Raw genomic sequence first — 22,427 nt, 5'->3', positions numbered from 1 at the left:
TCAGAAATAAGTTTCGTGGTTTTAGTTCAAAAAAATTAACTAAAACCATGACACTTATTTCCGATCGGAGGGATTACCTTTTTCCCCAATATTAGATAGGTGTTCTGTATACTGTGACATCTTAATTATAAGCCGATGTTGCAAGGTAATGATCAATTGCTTTTGAGCCTTGAGACTGTGATTCATAAAATAAATAAATAAAACTAGTGCTACCATGTAAGGCAATAAGGACTTCACATAGGCTGCAACTTCAGTTATTGAGAAACTGATAATCCTAGGATATTTTTAGGGGTCTATGAAGGTTGGTGTGGATAATCCCAATTTACACAATATGTAATGCCTGACATAAGTTTGCACATAGTTTACTATGACTAATCACTCCGTGATGAGAGCAAAAACATATATTGTTGGCTAGTAGCTAGTATTTTAGAAGTAGAAACATAGTTTGACCTTCAGGGGATTCCGTCAATACCTCATGTGGCAAACTAATCATATAGGTATATAACGGAATAGAAAACATAAATCTCACGGAGTGAGACATGATATGTATGACCCAGATCTAATTTTGATGCCAATTATGTTGTGGCCGCTCCCAACCTTGAAGCAATGATCTTTCTTGGAATTCTTCCAGTTCTGCATATGAAGTAAGATTTAGAATGGCAGGATTTATAAAATTAGGGGCAAGCCAGTCAAAGGATAAGTGGCATTTGAGCAAAATAATGTGACAATTTTGATAGTGCATCAACATGAGGTAGATATATAACGGATTGGAAAACATAAACTATGAAAGAGTAGCAACCACGAAGGAAACAATTAAGCACTAATTTAATGTTGATCCCAATGTAAATTCTCATCAAATGCAGACATCTGAATACCATGCATCACTTTATTTGTTTGCAAAGTAGAAAGTTTGAGCACTTAACACTTCCATTTTTATATGACAAAGTTTATGTTTCTCCTGTAGCCATCCACATTTTCTCACATGAAGATGCATTCAGCAATAATTTAGATATATCCAGATAACAAAAATACATCAAAAATTTCTCAAAACAAATATCTCTCGCTTTCTCAACTGTAACTATGCTTACACATGTAGCAGAAAAAGTGGGAGAAATACTTAAACTACTACAGTATAAGACTATTAGAGGTAGCACCCGGTGGAGCTCTCTCCACAGGGCAAGGTGCCCGCCCACCATTTATTAAAAGATACCGTAGTATACACGCTCGATCGATGGATGACAGGTGCAATAAATCAATCGATCTTTGATGTTGGGCCGTGACTTGTGAGAAGGCTCCTTATTTGGGTCGTGCCCTTACCCCGCGCGCGCACGCACGCACACGCGCGCGCACACACACACACATGACGCACACCCTGGCGCTAGCGGCTAGCAACAGGAGCAGTGGCCGGCTGGCCGCAACCAAGCCAACAGAGGTGGCCGGCAGCAAGGAAGTCTCACGGGCTGTAGTCTCGGCTGCCCTATCTCAAAAAAAAAATTTTGTACTGACATCTAAAACGCCTGTGCGTTGCTACGGTCCTTCTTCTTTCTTGATTGCACATATAAATTAAAATGCACTCCACTTGTAATGTAATTCCACGGTGTATACACAACGGGAAATGATAATTATCTGTTAAAAACTAAGATCTACTTTCCCAAACGAAAGAAAATTTGGGTCCCCTCCGTCGACGTCCTTAACTGGAAGTTATGCTGATAATGGAGCATGTTTGAAACAAAGTTATGCTGATAACTCGAAGAAAATGAGTAAGAAAACATGAGTATCTCACAACCACAAAGGAACAAACATGACTTATTCCCATCCGATTTTTTTCGTGGCTACGCCTCTCTGAGGATCATTGGATTTGTCTTTCACAATGATCATCGAGGTGGCTTTGTAAGGAACATGCTGGCACCTGATAGCTTATCATTTATCAAATTATCTACATATTTTTTTAGTATAAGATAGTTTCAACAGACAAATTATGCCCCTATCAAAAGAAAAGAAGAACACAAGAATATTTAAATAGACGGACCAAAATGTTTATGATGTTAACTCTATTTTTTTTTTGACGAAAATGCTGTCGGCACAGCTTTTCATTGCAGTTGGGGGGGGGGGGGGGGGGGGGGGTTAAGGTACATGGGATTTACCAAACATCAGTTACATCCTGGCAAAGATGCCAGCACCGCTATATAGTGGACGAAAGGATCCTAGTCAGGCTCTCTTGGTTTTAACAGCAAAGAGCTTGCCTTGCGCCGTCCTGCAGTCAACCAGACGCCTGCCTCTTCTGTTATCCTTTCAACCAGGGTCGTAGCATTTGATGGCTGGTTTTTGAAAATTCTTGCGTTGCGTTCGTTCCATGTAGACCACCATACTAATTGCACGAGGGAGCTCCATTGTTTCTTCTCGTCACCTGAAAGCTGACTTGTGGTGTGTTCTGTCCATTCAGTCAGTGATGCAGTGGTTGTTGTGGGAGACAGGGCCGCAGGTAGATTGCTCCGTCGCAGGATCACCTGCCATACAGTGATCGTGTAGGGGCACGAGGCGAGGAGGTGCACTGCGTTTTCCATGGGGCCGGCGCAAAGAGCGCAAGCTGGGTCGTGTGGCCATCCCTTCTTTGCTAGTACGTCGGCCGTGTTGCAGCGTCCGAGGAGGGCTAGCCATGCAAAGATCTTGCACTTGCCAGGTGCGTCGGCTTTCCAGACGAAGTCACCAAATCCGGCCCTGCGGCATCCCTCAAACTGAATGAGGTAGGCAGATTTCGAGGTGTACGTTCCATTCGTTGTCCACTTCCATTTGACCGTGTCAGATTCCAGCCCAAGCTCAATCCCATTGATCTCATCCCATAGGGCAGTAAACTCTCTTATTGCATCTTCAGGTAGATTTGCTTTGAAGTGCCTGGTCCACCTCCTGTCCCCTATGGCCTGTGCCACCGTGAGGTTTTTCCTAGTGCAATGACTGTAAAGGGTGTGGAACGAGTCCTGTAGGCTTACTCCCCTGTGCCATGGTTCCTTCCAGAAAAGTATTCGCTCACCGTTGCCTAGGAAAAAAAATCAACTGATGCATTGAAAAGTGCTTTCACTTTGGGGTCTATTGGTAGATCAAGCCCTTGCCATGGTTTGTTGGTCTCGTTCCAAGATTGCCAGAGCCATCTCGTCCGCAACGCCAAGCTCTGGGCTGACAAATTTGTGATGCCGAGGCCGCCGAATTCTTTTGGTCTGCATACAATCTTCCAGTTGACTAAGCACTTCCCGCCTGAGGCCACCTCGTTGCCCTCCCATAGGAATCCGCGACGAACTCTGTCGATCAACTTGGCTAGCCACGCCGGCATGTGAATGGCTATCATCTGAAAAATTGGCATCGCTGAGAGCACAGTTCTGACCAGGTCCAGTCTGCCATCCATGGAAAGCAGAGCAAGTTTCCATCCCTTCATCCTGCCAATGATCTTGTCGCAGATCGGCTGGAGATCACCTTTAGTTGGTTTTTTGTCCGTCAGCGGCATGCCCAAGTATTTACACGGGAACTCTTTTATTGGGCAGCCAAAGTCTTGCAGCAGCAGTTGAAGGTCGATTCCGGTACAGCAAACAGGGGTGACCGAAGATTTTGCAAAGTTTGTTCTCAAGCCTGTGGCGTCCCCGAACAACCGGAGCATCTGTTTCACTGCCTGAATTTCGTGTCTACAAGGGTTGACGAAGAGGATCACGTCGTCTGCATACAAGGAAGTTCTGAAGGGCAGATTTTGCTTCCCGATTGGCCCAAGTATCCCCGAATGCACAGATTTCTCGAACAGGGCAGCCAGGCAGTCCATCACGAGGACGAACAGCAGGGGGGATAGGGGGTCTCCCTGCCTTAGCCCCCTAGCCAGGTCAATCCTCTCCGATAATTCTCCGTTGACTAGTAGCCTAGTGGAAGAAGAGCTTAGTAGGGCAGATAAACAGTTGGTGAATCTCCTTCCAAATCCCCTTGATGTCAATAGTTCTAATAGGAACTCCCATGACACCGTATCGAATGCTTTCTGAATATCAAGTTTGATCATGAGTGCGGGCGTTTTGGATCTGCGGAATGCTTTTGTTAGGCCGTTTACATAACTGAAATTGTCCTGGATTGCTCGCCCCTTGATGAATGAGTTCTGGCATGGCCTTATTAGCTCTTGCATCCTCTTCTGCAGCCGTGTAGCGAGGATCTTGGCGACCAGCTCAGCGAAGCTACAGATCAAACTGATGGGCCTATAATCCCCAGCTGATATGGCCTCAGCGTTCTTCGGTAGTAGGACCATGGTTGCTTGATTCAAACGATGCAGCTGGGTGGAGGAGTTTAGTTGCACCGCCCTGATAGCAGCCAGGAGGTCGTCTTTGATTGTGGGCCAGCATCGTTGGTAGAATAACCCAGTGAACCCGTCGGGCCCTGGTGCCCGATTCCCATGTAATTCCTTAATATTTGCCTGAATTTCCTCCTCTGTGATCGGCTCTTCCATATCAGACAGATCAAGTGTTTCATATCCCAGCGCCCTCAGGTTCAGGCGGCGATCCCTAGTGATTTTGGCTCCAAAAATTGGTTCAAAGAAGTTGTGTACCGCCTTCACCTTAGCATCCTGATCTGTGACGATCACTCCGTCGACCATCAATCTGATGATGAAGTTTTTACGGCGACGTGCAGATGCTTTTGCTTTGAAGAATTTGGTCCCAGCATCGCCCTCTTTGATACCTTGGACCCTTGATTTTTGTCTCCAGATCGCCCGATCAAGCGCTGCATAACCCAACCTTTGCATTTTCATCATGTTTCTGAAGTTTCTCTCCTCTGTTGTTAGCAACCTGTTGTCCATCGCCCTGTCCAGCTGCGCAATGATCTCGCTGGTGATCGCCGCCTTAAGTTTGATGTCATTGCAGAATTGGCCCTGCCATTTTTGCAAGGCTTTTGCCGTGGCCGCCAGTTTGCCGGCAAACAGACCAATTGGATCGCGGGAGGTTGGCGTCCCCTGCCAGGTAACTGAGACCACCTCATAGAACCCATCAAATTTGGCCCAGTGGTTCTGGAATCGAAAGCCGCAGGCATGCTTGAAGGCAATTTCGCAGCTGAGTAGAAGAGGGCAGTGGTCAGACATCTCTGAGGAGAGTGCCTGAAGCATGCAGCTGGGCATTGCCGTCTCCCAATCGCAGTTGATTAGGACACGATCGAGTTTTACCATAGTGGCGTTCTCCTGTTCGTTGCTCCAAGTGTATCTTCTCCCATGGAGATATAAATCTTTGAGCTGCAATTCATTGATAAAGTTTCTGAATGCCGCGAGGCATCGCCGGTTAATCCGGGAATTGCTCTTCTCAGAGGCCTTGGCAATGAGATTGAAATCACCGATGATCGCGAGGGCGGAGCCACTGGGAATGATGTTAACTCTAATAGAGTAAATATTATGTGAAAGTCTCATGCATTGATTTTAAATCTCAATTAAATACAGCTAGATACCCATTGTGTACAAAATAAGCACCAAATAGTTATCAAGCAAATATCAAGTGAGAAAATATTGGCACACTCCAAGAATAATTGTAGTTATGTTAAAAAAGAAAAATTGTGATTAAGTAAAAGGAAACATTTGCTTAGTTAATTAACAACTTATCTCACAGGGTTTTTGATCAGGTAAGCACACCTACAACTCATGTATTGATGTTATATTTCTTATTACAACCCGTTTTAAAAGTTCAGAAGCTTCCGTGAGAACAATTCAAGGACATTCTTCAGTAGTACTCACCTTTAAGCTGCATTTTTTCTATTCATGCGTAGATATTCACATGGTGTACCCAGGATCCTGCGAACAATTTTAACTCCACCCTAAAGGTAAACAGAACTTGACATGGTTTCCATTGAAATGACATTGTATTTTTCTCCTAACCCTGCTACATACCTTGTCAAAGTTTCAATAGGCAAATACCAAACTCTGAAAGAAGGACTAAACTCCCACTGTTTCGACAAGAATATATTTATATAAGACAATATTTTCTGTAACAGAATGACATAACTCAAAATGGCTTATTGTTTACTATAAAATATGAGCCTGAACAACATAATTTAATCCCTAGAGGAACAGTACGGACCATACCCTATTCTGAACCACTGGTGTCGCTGTGGCGCACCACCGCAAACACCTCTCTTGTTGTGTTGTACATCACCTAAGGTACTATGCACCGCCATCTTGATATTCCCTATTTTACAAAGATGGACATCATATGGGAACGGAATTCAAAATACGCATGTTTGTTACCAACTCCATCAAGAAACGACCACATTAAGAACTCGAGTTATAGGAAGAAATTTCAGCATTAGTGAAAAGGAAATGGGCAAAATATTGTATTACAGCTACAGAGCTACAATATTGCATTACAGGTACGGAACTACAATATATCTCCAATATAAAAATTGGGTAATTAATTCCATACCAGATAACTAATTAACATGCAGTAATTGTGTTGTACGCTTATTGTGGACATCAAAATCTAGATTAGTTACCCATACATGCACAAAAAACTCTCCCATACTATGTGTTATGTGTTGAACCATTTCATCAGGGCAGTCTACTAACCTACACATTCAGGAACTTCTAGCCATATCTATTGTGTTCATCGACTCAGGCTGATCTTCCTTTGCTTTGGTCTACTGTGTTGTTCCTCCTTTCCCGAATAAATACCAATGTCAACAGTGGATGCACAAATTTTATGGGGAGACACCTTGGTGCTGCAAGATTTGAAGAAACAGGCTGACCTTGCCGCTGCATGTATAGTGTTTATCATGGCTTTAATTAACCCGCTGCCATGATCAAACCCATTGCTACAGAAGAGTACTCATGTATTCTCCACATAATCTAAAAACCATACAATCTTCACTTAAACCGCTTTCTGAACAAAACAAATGTCATAACAAAAGTCATGACGGCGAACGAATCATGCTGTGTTCACCATGGCAAAGAAGATTTCACGATAAGGCAAGCAAGATATGAATTCGAAAGGACCCATCGCGCAAGCAGGAACTGAATTAGAGAGGACACGTCGTGTACTGAAAATTCTTGAGTGGGAGCACACCTGCTACACGGGTAAAGAAAACAAAGGCAATGGAGGAGAAGATTTAGATCAACGCACTTGTGACGGCGTCCTCTGCATAGGCGAAGTTCCGCTCATTGGACCTCCTTGTAAGCCACCTGCTCGTCCGAACGCACCCTTGCCAACGGCCGCCGGCACCTACGATGAGTACGATGCGCTGGTTCCTCGCAGGGTAAGCACTCAAATCGCTGAAGCTAGCGTGGTCGACGGGAGGACGAGGACAACAGCAGGAAGAAGTGGGCGAGATGGATCTGGCTACCCTTTCCTATGCGCTGCTCCACGCTGCCCGCAACGCAACCACGGCCCTGCCCCGGGGTTCAGCGATGACGGCAGCGGCGGCATCCCACAGCCACGCCCTGCCTTGGGTCCTGCCCTAACCTGGGGTTCTACGATGGCGTTGGTGGCGGATATCTCGTAGCTCGGCGGCGGCGATCGGTTCCGCGATCGACCTAGGAAAAAGATTCCTAGTTCGAGGGGAGCGGCTTTGTACGTGGTTTTTTTGTTACGTGCGTGGTATAGATCCGCAAAGTCTCTTTTACCGGTGCTGGGAGCTACCGGCTACCCATCCACCGTTCACGTGCTTTACCATGTGTGTCTAAGTGGAACCCATTCATATGTATAATCATGTATTTAAGCAGTTATATTTTTGTGTATAGTCAAATCATCGTCGGATAAATAGGGCCCATGTCAGGAGTGGCAGTACTTTTTGCAGCGGGATGTACGCATGCATGCAGCATCTCTCCTCTCTCTCAAACAAGTCCATGCATTTTATTTTTGTTTACATTTTTAGATGGCCAATATTTTTTACAGCACTGTTCTATTATTTAAAATTTTCATATATTCAAATTCTGGAACATAAGATGTTTAGAATGAGACCAATCTTGAATATATTTAAACTAGTTTGATTTTTACTATTTCAATCATGTCAAAATATTAATTTTACTCATTTCAAATTACAATTTTCAAAATGATTGAAACCAGTTCTCGAAATGAGTGAAATCGGTTTTCCAAGTGAAATGCATTGTTTCAAATTTGTTAAATAATTATTTTGGAAACTAGTGAAATAAGTGTAATATGTTTTCTGAAAATGAATGTTATGTGTTTCCCGAAACTAGTGAAATTGGTGAAATATATATTTTGTAAATGAGTGCAGTGTGTTTTCTGAAATGAGTGAAATAAGTTATTTTAATAAAAGATAAATAACACCAATTTTTGTTGTGAAACTAATTTTCCAGTGTTTGAAACTGATAGTTTTAATGAGCGGAATACATTTCAATATATTTCATAAAATTGCAGCGAAATTGATATTTGCAAATGAGAGTAATATGTCTTATGAAATGTGTGAAATCGATTTTTGAAATGAGTGAAATGGTTTTTTAACTGATATTAGCGAAACAGTCCAAAACACTTTTATGAAATAGCAGATCAATTTTATGTTTTAAAAAAGGAATTTAAAAGAAAATTGAAATATAAAAAATAGTGAAATATGCGACATATGTTATTTGAAATATGTGAAATTGATTATTTCAAACACGTCTAAGTTGTTGTCTAAATATTTCACTCAATGTTTATGAAACATGTATTTCTCAAATATATGAAACATATTTCGATATGTTTGTCAATTTGCTTAATCTTGTGTTTGAAAAATAGTGAAATAGGTTGTTTAAAATATGTGAAATTGGTTATTTCAAATGTTTTATGAAACTAATTTCAAATGTAATTGAAATATATATATGAAAAAGATAGTTCAAATATATTCAAAATTGATCTTGTTTTGAAGGTCTTCACCCCACGAATTCAAATATATAAGAAATTTCAGTAATGAACATTTGGTTCAAAAGATATGAATCCTTAGAAATGTGAGGATGAAAAATAAAATGCATGTCCAGTGCATGGGGTGAGAGAATGCATGCATGCACTGTTCTCTCCAGTCCCCTCTCTCTTCTCTGTAAAAGCTGACTCTGTCAGTCTGACGCAAGTACATGTATTCATGTATTACCATTCATCTATCTGATAAACAAAACAAGGGCACAAATCTCTAAAATGACACCAACGGCGGATGCTTGACCGGTAGGTACCCGCTCCGGTAAAAAAACTTAGTCGGGTATAGATCGTGGTGGGAGTGGGTGGCCGAGGATACGAAAAAAAACCAGTGAAAAAAACCATGGAGACTATTCGCCAACTCAGACATTAGGAGTAGAGACTCTTAATATCTTAGTTGGTAGTCTCCGTCGACTAATTTCGTCCCAGCTACCATGGTTTTTTTCGTCCCCTCCCCTCACTTCATCGGTTTATTTTTGCGTCACCCTCTCACACAACGAAAGAAATCTGAACATATCAGAACTTTTCATGCTGGCGCAAGTTATTTAGTAATGTAGAATCAATCACGAACAATCTCTAAAGATCAAATCTAAATTAATTAACCTTACCTTAAATCACTCAATCACATTAATTAGAAAACAAATAATTGATTTTAAGAAAAATCGCTCAATCACATTAATTAGGAAACAAATAATCTAATGAAGGAATTGGCAGTCTCCGCTCTTTGTTTTTTTTTCGTCGTCTGCTTTTGTCTCATCCCACCACCCCTTCCGCTAAACAAAGGAAAAAAAAGCTCCTCTCTTGATCCACCCCCTAATGACGGAACCCGCATAGGCACATACACACGCCACAAGTTCCTCATCCTCCCCCAGATCGCCCCAATGCCGCCCGCAAGACATGCCCCCCCCCCCCAGATGCCTTGCCGGTCCTTCTCCACGCGCCACTGCCTCCCTTCCGAGGACACCCCGCCATGGGTCTCAGTCGGTGCCACGACGGCCATGGCCTCCCCACCCGCCGATGCTCCAGATGTCACCCTGCTACTTCGCCAAGGACATCAAGGAGGTCGTGGATGAGAGCTACTGTCCTCCTCGGAGAACTTGCCAGTGCCCCATGCGTATGAAGAAGAGGGAAGACACTCGCATGGGTGCTCAAGGAAATAGACCAGATCAGGCGAGGTTAGATTAAAGTTTCTTCATTCCTCACTAGCTTTTTTTGTGCCTTTAGGTATTTTAGATAAGTATCATACGCTGCCCGCAATATGTAAGGGAAACCAAAAAGGAATACAAAATATTTATGCTTCTTTGTAGTTGTCCATTTGGTTCTAAACTTTGTTAAGTGACAGACATGTTTTACATTAATTAATTAATAACCTTGCTGCACACGTGAGTTGGTTTGCAATGAAGTGGGCAACTATACATGTTCTTGTTGACTAAATATTTTTCATAAATATAGGGGTATGAAGATAATTTGTTCTTTCTTTACTCCGTTGACAACGGATAATGATCTTTTTGTGTTTCAGAGTGTTACATGATTTATCAAGGGGAACAAAGATGCATAATTTTCCTAATCTTTTTATTATTGGTTGTTCCATGCATCTTCGGGGTATAAAATGCCCAGAACATGAGTTTTTCCTTGCATACTTATCCATGCCTGATGGCACTACACCGCATTAGCATACTTTAAGTTTTTCCTTGTACTATCTCTTATTCAGGATATAAATGCTTGGAACAAAGAAATGATGAATTGTAGTGCAGTCATTCTTATAGTTAAAGACTATGTTTAAAACTGATCATCACTTGGCATGCTGCCAACTTGCAGGGTCGATTAGACATTAAATTGCCATATTGCTATCCCCTCTTATTCACATGTTATGAATATATCTTTAACAATAGAATTTAATATTTGTGTTTTCACAGGTAGGAAGAGACAGGATCAGATCGCTCACCAGTGATGAAGGCGTTATGTGGTCGTTGCTGCCATGCTAAATGTTGGTGTAGTGCCAAATAAGAAGATATGGTGCAAAATTCCTGAGTTAGGCATTATGGTACAATGGAAATTTGAGGAATCTCGCCTATCATACCCGTTTGTAGCCTATATCACAGTGCAAAATTCCATGAACATTTGGTCCATATTATTTTTCTGTTATATTGTGCCTGCCTAAGCATGGATGTGGGCGCCGCCACCAAGGATGTATGTGTCGCACCGCAACCTGCAAGGATGTGGTAGGCGCGCCGAATCTTACGAGGACACAGGAGCTGCACTGCAGCATGCGTGTTTTTCCTAATTTCTGTAGGTATGTGAAGTTGATCTAATATTCACATATATGCTGAAATGTTGACATTGAAGAACCAGCAGTGGAGTTATATGAAATTTCTTTCCAGAGCTATTCTTTTTAGTACAGACTAATTCCCATGAGTACCAATGGTGAATTTTTCAGGCCTAAGTATTGGATGAGATTCTTATCGCTGGCAATCTTCATGAACCTATCAAGGAGAACATTGCAATACTAATTGCTGCACGAGTGTTCTCAACACCAGCGGCTAGCAAGAAGAGAGTATGATTGTTCAATGCTCACTGTTGTAACTTGTAAGCTTGATCCACGAGTAGCTTCTCAGTGTTGTACATGGTGTGGAAATTAGAAATAAAATCTATTTGTTCATTCTTCTACTGTACCTCCGATTCATCTTCCAAGGTTCAGTAAATTTCAGTTATGTGCTTAAATATTAGGAAGCCATCATCTTCTAAAACATACCGTTACCTACTCAAACATATTTTCTTCCTTTGTGTTTCCGACAAATTATTTATAAAAACACGCGTACAATAGAAGTGGCAGAACCTGCATTGGACCATGCTCATTTCACTACTATTTTCTTTGCAGTTCTTTTGTGTTGAGTGGCTTATGCTGTGGTTCCTACCATGCTATAGTAATAGCCAAAATATTTTGCATGTAACGAACTATCAACCAAATTCGCCATGTGTGGAACTATAATTGTAGGTGCTTTCATCAACTAATTAATAATGGAATATATGATGCTTTAACCATTAGACTTGCTGGAAAGAACTTGCGTGACAAGTAGGGGATGCATCAGAATTTGTAAAGTCATGTCAATAAACAACAAAAATACATTATGAGAACGTCCTTGGAATGCTGACATTAAAAACAAATGCAATTGTACATCGGCATTATGAGGCAAAGCGCACTAGGTGCTTCAAGAATATATGTATGCCAAGCAGGAGATGCTGATCACTGGTGCAACAGAGGGAAGCATATATAATCGGTCCTTATGGTCGCTTTGTGGTAGGTACATCATATGGATGTCACTATTTCCCTCGTAAACCTGCTCTACCATCGAAACGTTTCTTCGGCCTTAGCTGAAGAAGAAGAAAAAATATGTTACGAGGTAGGACGTTATTGGCAACAAAAACTCATACTAATCTGAATTCTGAAGAGAGTAAAATACATACGTCATTGGTGTGGCCGCACTTCTTCTTGTGGCAGTTGGTAGCCCCCGGAGGAAGACGTCCATAGCACCTGTAAATGAATCAATGGGGTGCGTGCGGCCGGAGAAAACTTAATTAGGACGGAGATGGAAAAAATCAAGCACGTACTTGCGGCAGATCATCTTGTTCTCGTTGTAGCGGAGCGCAAGCGCTAGGAGGGTGGGGTTGATGTGATTGGGGTAGCAGCTTCGTTGCCGGAAGCCGCCGCGGAGGCCGAGCACGTGGTGCAGCGTCGACTCCTTGCCGATGCCGTAGTCGGCCAGCGTCCGGCCGTCCTCCTCGTCTAGCTGCTTCCCGGCGAAGACGAGCGACGGCAGCTGGCGCGGGTCGTCTTGGGATGCGGTGCCGGCGATCCCTTGCTTGTCCTGGATCCGAGCATTGACGCTGTCGACGGTGTCGGTGCCCTTGACCTCGAGGGTGAGAGTGTGCCCGGTGATGGTCTTGACGAAGATCTGCATTACTGGCGTGGTCGTGGGTGGCGTTGGTTGCCGTGGGCAGCGCCGCGGAAGTAGGAAGTATGTAGGGATCGATCGGGCGAACCGGCCGGAAACGCGATCGCTACGAAATCGAGTAGCCAACGGTAACCAACCGAAAAAAAAAACGTGACCGTCACGGATACCGTTTTCTATATCTATACTATTATTAAAAAAGCAAACACAACTCCCCCTAAAACCACACAACAAACTATACACAGGATAAGGGCATGTACAATGGTTCTATCTTAAAAATGCCACGTAAGATAAATGATGAGGTGGAGGAGAGACAAATCATAAGAGAAGGCTTGTCTTGTCTTATTTAAGAGAAGACAAGAGATGATCTCTTAGCACAATTTGTCTCACCATATTTTTAGGAACAACTAATTATTGAAGATAAAGCTAATAGATGACCCATTGTAGACATGTTTTTTTGTCATATCTAATTTACACGTAAAACTTAAGATAAGACTATCTTATCAACCCTTGTATATGCCCTAACCAGGACCTTTCGATCAAATTAAGTTAAATATACATCCTACTGTCCATATTACATCAATATTCTGCAACCCAAATCAATGGCTCAGATTAATTGTCCTGCCGGCAGACGCCGTGGTCTGCCCATCGTGCTAGAGCTCCGTGTCCCCCGGTCCTCGAGGCCCCGCCCCCATTACCTCAGCCCTCTCCCCGATCCAATCTCTCTCCCGAAAAATCGCCATCGCCGGCCTACCACTCCTCCTCTTCTGCCCCATGGGCGCTAGCGAAGGGGAGCCAACCACCCGAAGGGACCGGAGCGACGAGCGGAGGAGGAAGGGAAAGATGGCGGGGCGGCGGCGGGGAAGGAGTCGTTGCGGGCGGCGGGCATCCTGATCAAGCACGAGGGGTCCCGGCGCAGGGCGTCCTGGAAGAACCCCGAGGGTCGAGTCATCTCCGCCACCACGGCCACCGCGCGCCTCGGCGAGCTCCGCGACTAATCCTTGCCGGTCGCGCCTCCTTTGCGGACCTCGAAGCCGCCGTCCCGGTAGATCGTGCTGCACCATCTCCTTTCGCATCGAGCGCCGCCGTCCCGTATCCTATCTCCCTGACCCGACCCATGCCACATCTCCTATCCTTTCTCTCTCCCCTATCGAACCTGTGCCGGTGTGCGCGCATCTCCCGCCAGCGCATGTGGCGCCATGCCATCATGGTGACAGATGAGGTCGGGCCCCGGTGCAAAGAATGGCCACAGTTGCGCAGTCCCACGTTGGTGGCCGTCGCCTGCGGAGTATAGCAGAGGAGCGTGTGGATCAGGGAAACGGGCGGAGTTCCGGCAGCACTGCAGCCGTCGTTCTCTGACCTGTTCTCGGAACGTGTTAACCTGCTTTCTGATCTAACTGACGGTGCAAGTAGTCATTTAACTGCAGGTCAGCACATATCTATGTCCATTTAACTGGTGGCGCACTGATCCTCCTGGGCAGCATCGCAGTCGGTGACCCTGCCGAGTGGCGTGGTGGAGCGGCCCTTGGCCGGCTAGCACATCACGAGCGGCTGTGGCGTGTGAAATCCTTAAGGATTGTAACCGTCAGGGGAATAGATAAGAGACCATGTCTGTTTGACCTTTTGGTACCGTGTTTTATACAGAATGGCAAGGATAGGCCAAAAATCATGGATATGTTATATAGTCCTTGTTCATACTTGGGGACTCCAGTATGATGGATTGTGCTTGCTAACGATACTATTCTTTCTTGTATTGCAGATTATCAAGACATTCCTGATCACATTAAACCAGCATAGTAAGCTATCAGATTTCTTAGTTACACTGAAGTAAGTACAACTATTGGTCATACTTCGCCCATGGAGTTGGATGAAGCAGGTACATGTACTGAAGGAATGTTTAATTAGCTCATACAGCATGCCACAATGTAAAGAATTACATAGCAGATCATAATATTGGGAGCAACCCAGAAGCCTTACCTGGGGTTTAGTGATGTTGATTAATATACTCCCTCCGTTACAAAATACTTGTCCTGGTTTTAGTTTTAGTTCAAATTTGAACTAAAACCGCGACAAGTATTTTGGAATGGAGGGAGTAGCATATTTGTCTTCATAGTTTTGGTTGTACCCATTACCTTTGATATTTTTAATTCTGACATTTTGGTGAAGGTTACACTGGTGGCAGAGATCTCATAGCATGTGTGCACGGTACCACCCATAGTGAATCATCAGTAACTAAGGTATGTTCTCTGCTAATATCTGTATTTTGTTTTACAAGACAGCTTGATTTAACTCAGTTTTACTATGTTATATGCCTTGGCATATAGAGCTCATTCTATTTAGGTAGAGACCGATATTTTAAAATGTGTATTTATATACTTTGCCTTTTCTTTTCATTACCGTGCTTCTTCCTTGTTTTCTGTTTTGTGGAAACTTGGAGCAATAGTTGATTTGTAATATTATGTTGTGCTACCAGATTATCTTCTATATGCATGTGAATTCTCATATCTATGTCTTGCTAGGCAGCCAGACCCACCAGATTTCAGAGAAAGGTACAAAACAAACCTATAAGCATGCTAAAGGCATCAATGGATATATATACGAGGTATGAACATGACAATTGATGAAGGCCGTGATGGTGGTATATGCACACGTGGGAGTTGGCTTATTGATCTCCCAGCAATTGGGAATGATAAATGGTGAAGGCTTTTATGCAAGTTCTATCCTTAGTAGGTACTTAAATATCATGATCATTGTGTTGTCCCTTCCTAACAATTCTGCATCATATCGATTGGCATTATGCAGGTTTGTAATACACTACTTTCCATAAATCTTGTTGAGCGCTAAGATTTTTTTGTAACCATGATCATTTGAGATTCTCTTTACATTGTTTGCCGCCATCATCATCGATATGAGTGAAGAAGGATTCTACTAAACTTGTCGAGCTGATGCATATGAAGACAAAGTATTACGTAGGATTTCGTTTTGAGAATCTTTTTTATCCAATCTACACATCTGGAACATTCCCGAGCTTCCTTCTCACGTGAATATCATATATCTATAGTTAACAGCATATTTGTGAACCATAGTGATAGAAATTGATCATTGGAGACTAGCATGCTATCACAAGTTGATGTTAAAAAGAAAAGCAGTGGCAAGGAAAACTTATTTTGTTTGTTGTTTGTGTATGTAACCTGAACGCTAAATGACGTTTTAGGCACATTGTCTATTCTCGTAATATGTTGCCGCATTGGCCCTTTCCAACATCATGGTAAGAGCATCTCCAGCCGCGCCCCCAACAGGCCCTCCCCAGGCGTTTTTGCCGCGCCGGCGCCAAAAAAACGGCCCAGTCGCGCCCCCAGAAGCCCGTTTTTCGCCGGCTCGGGCCAAAACTGGTGCCGGCGGACCCATGCCAAACCCGGCGCCCTGGGGGGCGCTTGGGGAGCCGGCACAAGTGAAAAAGGCGCGTGGGTCCGCCCTGGCGGCGACCCGAGGGCCTTTTCCCGCCGTTTCTTGACGCTTTTCCCTCGCATCCCTCCCGCTCGCTCGCCTTCCTCCCGCCATCCCCTCCCTTTCTCCCGTCAAACCCCCTCCCGCTCGCCTTCCAGTCGCCACCATGCCGCCGAAGAAGTACGCCATGCCGCGCGCGGCGGCAACCACGACTGGCACCGTGGCCCAGCCGAAGCAGAGGAAGCCGAGGGCGTCGCCATTGAAGCCACCGGGCATGTCGAACGCCGAGTGGAGGGTAGAAGTTCGGCGACGCGACGCAGTCACCGCCGACCGACGGAACAGGGCCATCGCCAAGAAGGCCCGAGACAACGCGGGGCGCGCGGCGGCGTCCTCCTCATCGGTTGACCACGCGGGGATGATGAATCCACCCGTCGTCAGCCACGGCCAGTACGCGCCCTGGGGACCGCAAGGCGTCGGATCTCCATGGGGATCATCGTCGCCCGGCTACGCCGACGGCGACACGCACGGTGGGTTCAACCCAAACGTGACCTTCCCCCATGGCCACCCCGCGACGCGCACACCCTCGCCCGCCTTCGTCGGCGTGCAGTACCCTTCATACAACTACTTGCCGCCCGCCTACGCGTCCACACCGACGCCCCATCTCCGCCGTGGGCCGCTGCCCTTCTCGCGCCTCGGCGACACCGACGACACAGCCCAGCCGCCCGCCGCCCGCCAACTGTTTGTTCCTCCGCGCAGTTGCTGCGCATGTTCACCATGTATCGGTGCGACAACCTCGACGCCGACTTCAAGTTCCTCCACGTCTACAAGTGCATTGACAAGTGCGAGAAGTGGGCGGAAGTCCGACGTACCCTCGACAAGGCCAAGGAGACATACAAGCTGGACGCGACGACTCCGGGCGCGTCAGAGAGGCGGCCGGACGGCCACAAATTGGCAAAGAAGGGGAAAAATGCCGACGCGGCAACCGCGCGAGTGCAGGAGTCCATCGAGCATTGCCTCGCCGACGCCCAGGCCCGGGCCGTCCTACGTGAAGAGAAGACCGAGGCGCGGTGGTCGTCGCTGATGACGAACAGCGCCATCAAGCTCGACCTGCTCCGGACCAACGTCGACCTGCTTCGGACGAACGTCGCCGCGAAGAAGAGGAACACCGACATGGCTTTTTTGATGGGCGGGGCGGACATGCTCCAGAGCAACGACGAGCAGCTCAGGGCGTGGTACATGGTGGAGCGCGGCCTCATCCTGAACCAGATGCAGACGGCAACGCCGACGACGCTGACGACGCCAGCTCCCGCGCCCACGGCCACACGGACGCCCAGCAGTACCGAAGCCGCGCCGACACAGCCCAGCATCGAAGCAGCTCCGACACCGCCGAGCTCGCGCACGCCGACTCTGCCAACGCCTGGAGCCGACCCCGCCGAGTAATTCGTTGCGCACGCGAACTTGCGGCGTGCGGCGCTCTGTTTTTGTAACGCCAGACTACGTCCGATCGCCGGATTTGTGGCGTCTTTTATGAGCGGGAACGACCTAGTTCAAATTTCCCGCATTTTGGGGCGGGCGCTTGGGGGCGTGACTGGGAGCTAAGTCGCCCCCAGGGGCCGAACTAGCGCCGGCACGCCCCCAGGCCGCTCTATTTAGGCGCCCTGGGGGGCCGAACGGCTAGAGATGCCCTAAGGAGTGTGTCACTCATGTATCTGCATTGTGTTCTGTTTTTTAGGGCCATTGTATTTTGTTGTAGTATGGTTCTAATGATTTTAAAAAAATGTATCTTTTGAATGTGATATTCACTTGGAGTATGGCTCCAATGAGTTTCGAAATCATTATCTTTTGAATGTTGACCAACCATCCAATCTGATGAAGATTTTCACTTTGTGAAACCATGATTGATGTGTAGAATTTATGTTGTAGTAGAATATCCTTTTTTATATGTATATTTTCAAAAATAATGGGGTTTTGGATAGCTTTTTTTTTTGCAGAATGCTAAAACTGAAAATCATGACAAGCCTTGTGCCCATACACCAATAAAGGCTGGTTAAGAGAAATGCTATTACTATGCACTCATCGAACAGTATGGTGGCCATGCATTCTCTGCTTGGACATGATCTAAGTTACATCTTACAACCTGCAACATTATCTTTTCCTGGCTGCAGGAATTGAATTACGGCTTCAATGTTCCTGATGATTTATATCTCAATGTAGCACTAAATCCTTTGTTGTGACTGTTGACTTGGCTTCTCTGGCAATGTATATTAGACTTCTTGTTTGACCAGGTGAGCCGATGCATGCTTCTATTTTTGTATTTACTTCTTCTTTGGTCACCTGAACTCATGTAGGTGTGATGCTTTCCTGCTAACTTTTTAAAAGAAAAATATTCTTTGCAGGCATTTCCAATTTTGGATGGGATATGTTGTTTTTTATCTTTACTAGGTATTTTGCATCAACAAACATGCATGAAGTAGTGTTTGTGCCTATTAGTTGACACGTGCTCTCAGTTATCAAATCTTGAATTCTAATGAGACATGCGTTGCACGTGCACGCTTATTAGTGGAGAAAAATTGTCAAGTTTGAAAAGGATGGCGCGAGGAAGTCCTCTCCCCCGGCCTGGCGGGGACGACCTTGCCGTGGGCCGCGTCGTGGAGGGTGGTATCGGCTCGTGCTGCCGCACGGGCAAGCTCTATGAAGCCATGCATGCTCTCCTACCTTGCCCGGCGCCGGGGTGACCCGCGTGAAGGTGGACCTCTTCAACATCGTGTGAGTCTGTGTGCGCCGACCACGGCGACCGCGTGGTGCTCGCCAAGGTCTCCTCCGCGGGTCTCACACTCCATCGGCGGCAACTTCGCCGCCCCATGGGCGTATACTGGCTGCAGGGCGTGCACATGGCCAACTGCTCGTACAACAGCCAACTGGCGCGCCTCCATGACGGCATGCTGCCTTGCCTCTTCAAGAACCCTCCCTTTCATCAGGAGACCTTTCTGAAGAGGTGGAATCCCAGCAAGGTACGTACAGGTACAGCTGTTTCAGTTAGGTATGTACCGGCGAATTTTTGGAACCGGGGCACAGCTGAACCTGAATCAACAGCCAATAGGGAGAGGTCATTTCGCATTTCAGATCATTTTTGGGTTAAGTTACAAAGTTTGAAACTTTCTTTTAGGGGAACAAAGTTTGAAACTTAGTACGCATAATACGTACGTTTAGATAGTGATCTAAACGCTCTTATGTTTTTTTATCAGATCGCAAATGAACATATTTAAGTTTCAAAATTCACACTCACATACCAGCAACTGATATCTCCAGGCAAGGTTTTTTCCTGATTTTTTTAAACTTACAAATACGATTTTATTGCGCCTTAAAAAACTAGACTTCTCTTACTTTTTCTTGCAGGCCCTCCCTCCTCTCTCCCATTTGGCTACGGATTCAGGTTCAGATGTGCTTCCGTTGACGATTCTTGTGAGTGCGTAGATGGCACAAAGTCAGCGCAGATTTTTTTTTCTTTTTTTGAAACTGTCAGGCTAGTTTGTTGCTAGGACACATCCTAGGGCTTACAAACACAAGTCTAAGGGATTAATCTCCCGGAGTTACAGTGCCCAAAGCTTGGTCACCTCATTGATTCTTTAAGTATTCAGGTTGATGGGGGAGGTGTGGTGGTCGAGGACACGACTATTTCTCTCTTTCAAATTTCCACGAGACAAGCATGATCAAAGAAGCCAAAGCCTTCATAGGCTTTGCATGATGGATAACGAGCTTGGGCAGTTGGGCTCCCACGAGATAACTAGTTGTCCATGAGAAGCGGGAGCTCTCCCTCCTCCTTGGTGCCCTATCATATTCACATTTTTCCGTTACCAGTGTGACCTGGAGAGTGGATTTTCTTCCATGCACAGGAGCTCCAGTGCATGCTCCAGCCATTCGTTGTGGCACCGAGATGCTCGTTTGGATTTGAGCCTAAACTATTCTAAAACATTTTTTTAGTGTTGTTCTGTACAATACCTCACCAACCTAGTTAGATATGCATTAATGGGGAACAGATAAAACACTGTTCTGAGCCCAAGAACGTTGTTAAACATTGTACTCACGGTGTTTTGTATAAACCGTGTTAGTTGTGATATATGGCGCGTGTTGTGGCTTGTTAGGATAGGTTAGGTGTTGAGATAAGATCATGGTAGTTAGTTAAGAGATCAATCTCCGCCTAACCTAAACCATAACCTTCTGTACTTATCTGCGCTGCCTCCTGGTGGCTATATTAACACGCAACGCGCCCCTGCTAACGCATGTGCTTCAGCATCTCGTTTCACACGGTATACAGAGCCTAGTTCTTCCATACGTTTAGGTCATGTCGTCCTCCTCCTCCCACGCCATGGCTATGCCCTCCCTCGCCTCCCTCGGCCACACCATCACGGAGAAGCTCACCCGCACTAGTGCAGAACCGGGCAATAACACTGGTTCGTAAGGCCCTTTAGTGCCGGTTCGGTAACCGCCACTAAATTGTGGGCACTAAAGGCCCCCACCCTTTAGTACCGGTTCAGCACGAACCGGTGCTAAAGGGCAACCACGTGGCACGAGCCAGCTCCGTGGGCGCGTAGGACATTAGTACCGGTTGGTAACACCAACCGGTACTAAATGTTTGGGTGTGTTTTGGTTTTATTTTTTATTTTTACTTTAATTTTGTGTTTTCAATTTAATTTAGTGATTGTTTTACATTATAATGAGTTGTTAAATCATCAGGTGAATGTACCGCAGATTAGTTTGACTGGAAGCGTGGATCCTAGCTAAGTCATCAAGTATATGTCATATCCATATTATATATACTTGATCACCTAATTAAGTGATCGAGGTAATATGGATATGGCATATACTTGATCACTTAGCTAGAATCCATCCAGTTGAAACTAATTTGCAGTTTCTTTCATAAATGATATAATAACTCATCATCATCATCATCATATTAATATAAAAACTCTTGCATCATATATATCATCACCAACAACAGTTTTCATAGCAAAGATATCATCGAGTTCAACATGGTAATGATATTATAAGCGTTCATAACACCACAAAAGCAAATCACTCTTTGAGATTAAGTTCAGGACGAAGAACACGGACATGAGAGGACAAGTACTAAGAGCATGAACTAGCTAATTAATCACTCCTGCTACTCTCTCTCTCAGGTAAAATAGCATAGAACATGTATAGCTTTGCCGATTCATCATATTGGAGCATGCAGGTTCAGATGAACCTATCTCCTAATCATGGGCTGCGCTTCTGATTGCTGCCCCCTAGTACTTCTCTGTGATCGTTCACAATTTTGCTCCAGTCTTTTACTATTAAGCATTCCTCGCTATTAGAAATCCTGAATGCACTAAAGTGCATTGTAGGATATCTTGACCGTAAGCTAATAATATTCATGGTACCTTTAGTCTCGATCCAATCAGGCACAACATTCATCGGGAGTCCCCGTTGAAGAACATCGTATAGTAACATACTTAGCAATGAAGTTTAGCTTAAAAAATAATATATGCAAAAGATGCACTGAGGAGAAATAGTAGAAATCTTACCATCTTTCCTAAATATATGTGACCGTAGTTCAGTACGAACACTATTGGTCGCACGTTTTGAGTACTAACATTTCTAAGTGCAGGAAAGAAATTTGTCTTGACAACATCAAGATCCTCAAGCCATGAAACATAATGACTTGTCTCCTCGCAGTTTAGTTCAGCCCCGGGATAGTGGACGGTCCTGTCTACTAAGCGCCGGACATGTTTGTTTGATTGGAAGTAAGCTGTTAATATAAATTGAGATCTATTAATTATTCAACTGGTTCAAATAATCTCATATCGAAGACATAAATATGGTTGAGAAACTCACATAATGGTAGAACTGGAGGCGTCTGCACATCGACCCAGATGTCTCTATTACCTTCAATATCATCTTCCGAACGAATATCAAAGGTGATAACCATATCAGGCTCAAATGCATAAGCCTTGCATAGTGCTTGCCAAGTTTTGCATTCAAAATAGTTGTATGTGTGTGCATTGTATAATTTGACGTTTAAGGTATAACCATGCTCGGTCTTCAAGTAAAATCTTTTTACCTCCATAGTTTCGTTAGGACTAAAACCAATATT

The 22,427-nt window shown here is 44.9% G+C and overlaps 1 protein-coding gene and 1 long non-coding RNA gene across 5 annotated transcripts; one reads left to right on the top strand and one right to left on the bottom strand.

The window, feature by feature from the left end:
* Nucleotides 1–11,886: 11,886 nt before the first annotated feature.
* LOC123184663 (ubiquitin-60S ribosomal protein L40-like) lies at nucleotides 11,887–12,905 on the bottom strand. The gene is made up of 3 exons (XM_044596746.1): nucleotides 12,507–12,905; nucleotides 12,363–12,429; nucleotides 11,887–12,269 (listed from the first exon to the last, which is right to left on the bottom strand). Exons 1-3 carry the CDS (start codon nucleotides 12,854–12,856, stop codon nucleotides 12,219–12,221), a joined length of 468 nt encoding a protein of 155 aa, XP_044452681.1. The 5' UTR covers nucleotides 12,857–12,905; the 3' UTR covers nucleotides 11,887–12,218.
* Nucleotides 12,906–13,531: 626 nt separating this feature from the next.
* On the top strand, nucleotides 13,532–16,129 carry LOC123184662 (uncharacterized). Of its 4 annotated transcripts, none has more exons than XR_006493048.1 (4): nucleotides 13,532–14,456; nucleotides 14,607–14,723; nucleotides 15,014–15,084; nucleotides 15,367–16,129. It is a non-coding gene; the product is annotated as an uncharacterized lncRNA (long non-coding RNA). The 4 variants fall into 4 exon arrangements; XR_006493046.1 differs by having other exon boundaries at nucleotides 13,532–14,473; XR_006493047.1 differs by having other exon boundaries at nucleotides 13,536–14,723; nucleotides 15,367–15,543; nucleotides 15,650–16,129.
* The last annotated feature ends 6,298 nt before the right edge of the window (nucleotides 16,130–22,427 follow it).

This window comes from Triticum aestivum, chromosome 2A (assembly GCF_018294505.1).
Source record: "Triticum aestivum cultivar Chinese Spring chromosome 2A, IWGSC CS RefSeq v2.1, whole genome shotgun sequence".
NCBI classification, from domain to species: Eukaryota; Viridiplantae; Streptophyta; class Magnoliopsida; order Poales; family Poaceae; genus Triticum; species Triticum aestivum.
Note: the sequence above shows the minus strand (reverse complement) of the source record. Positions and strands in the feature narration are given on the sequence as shown.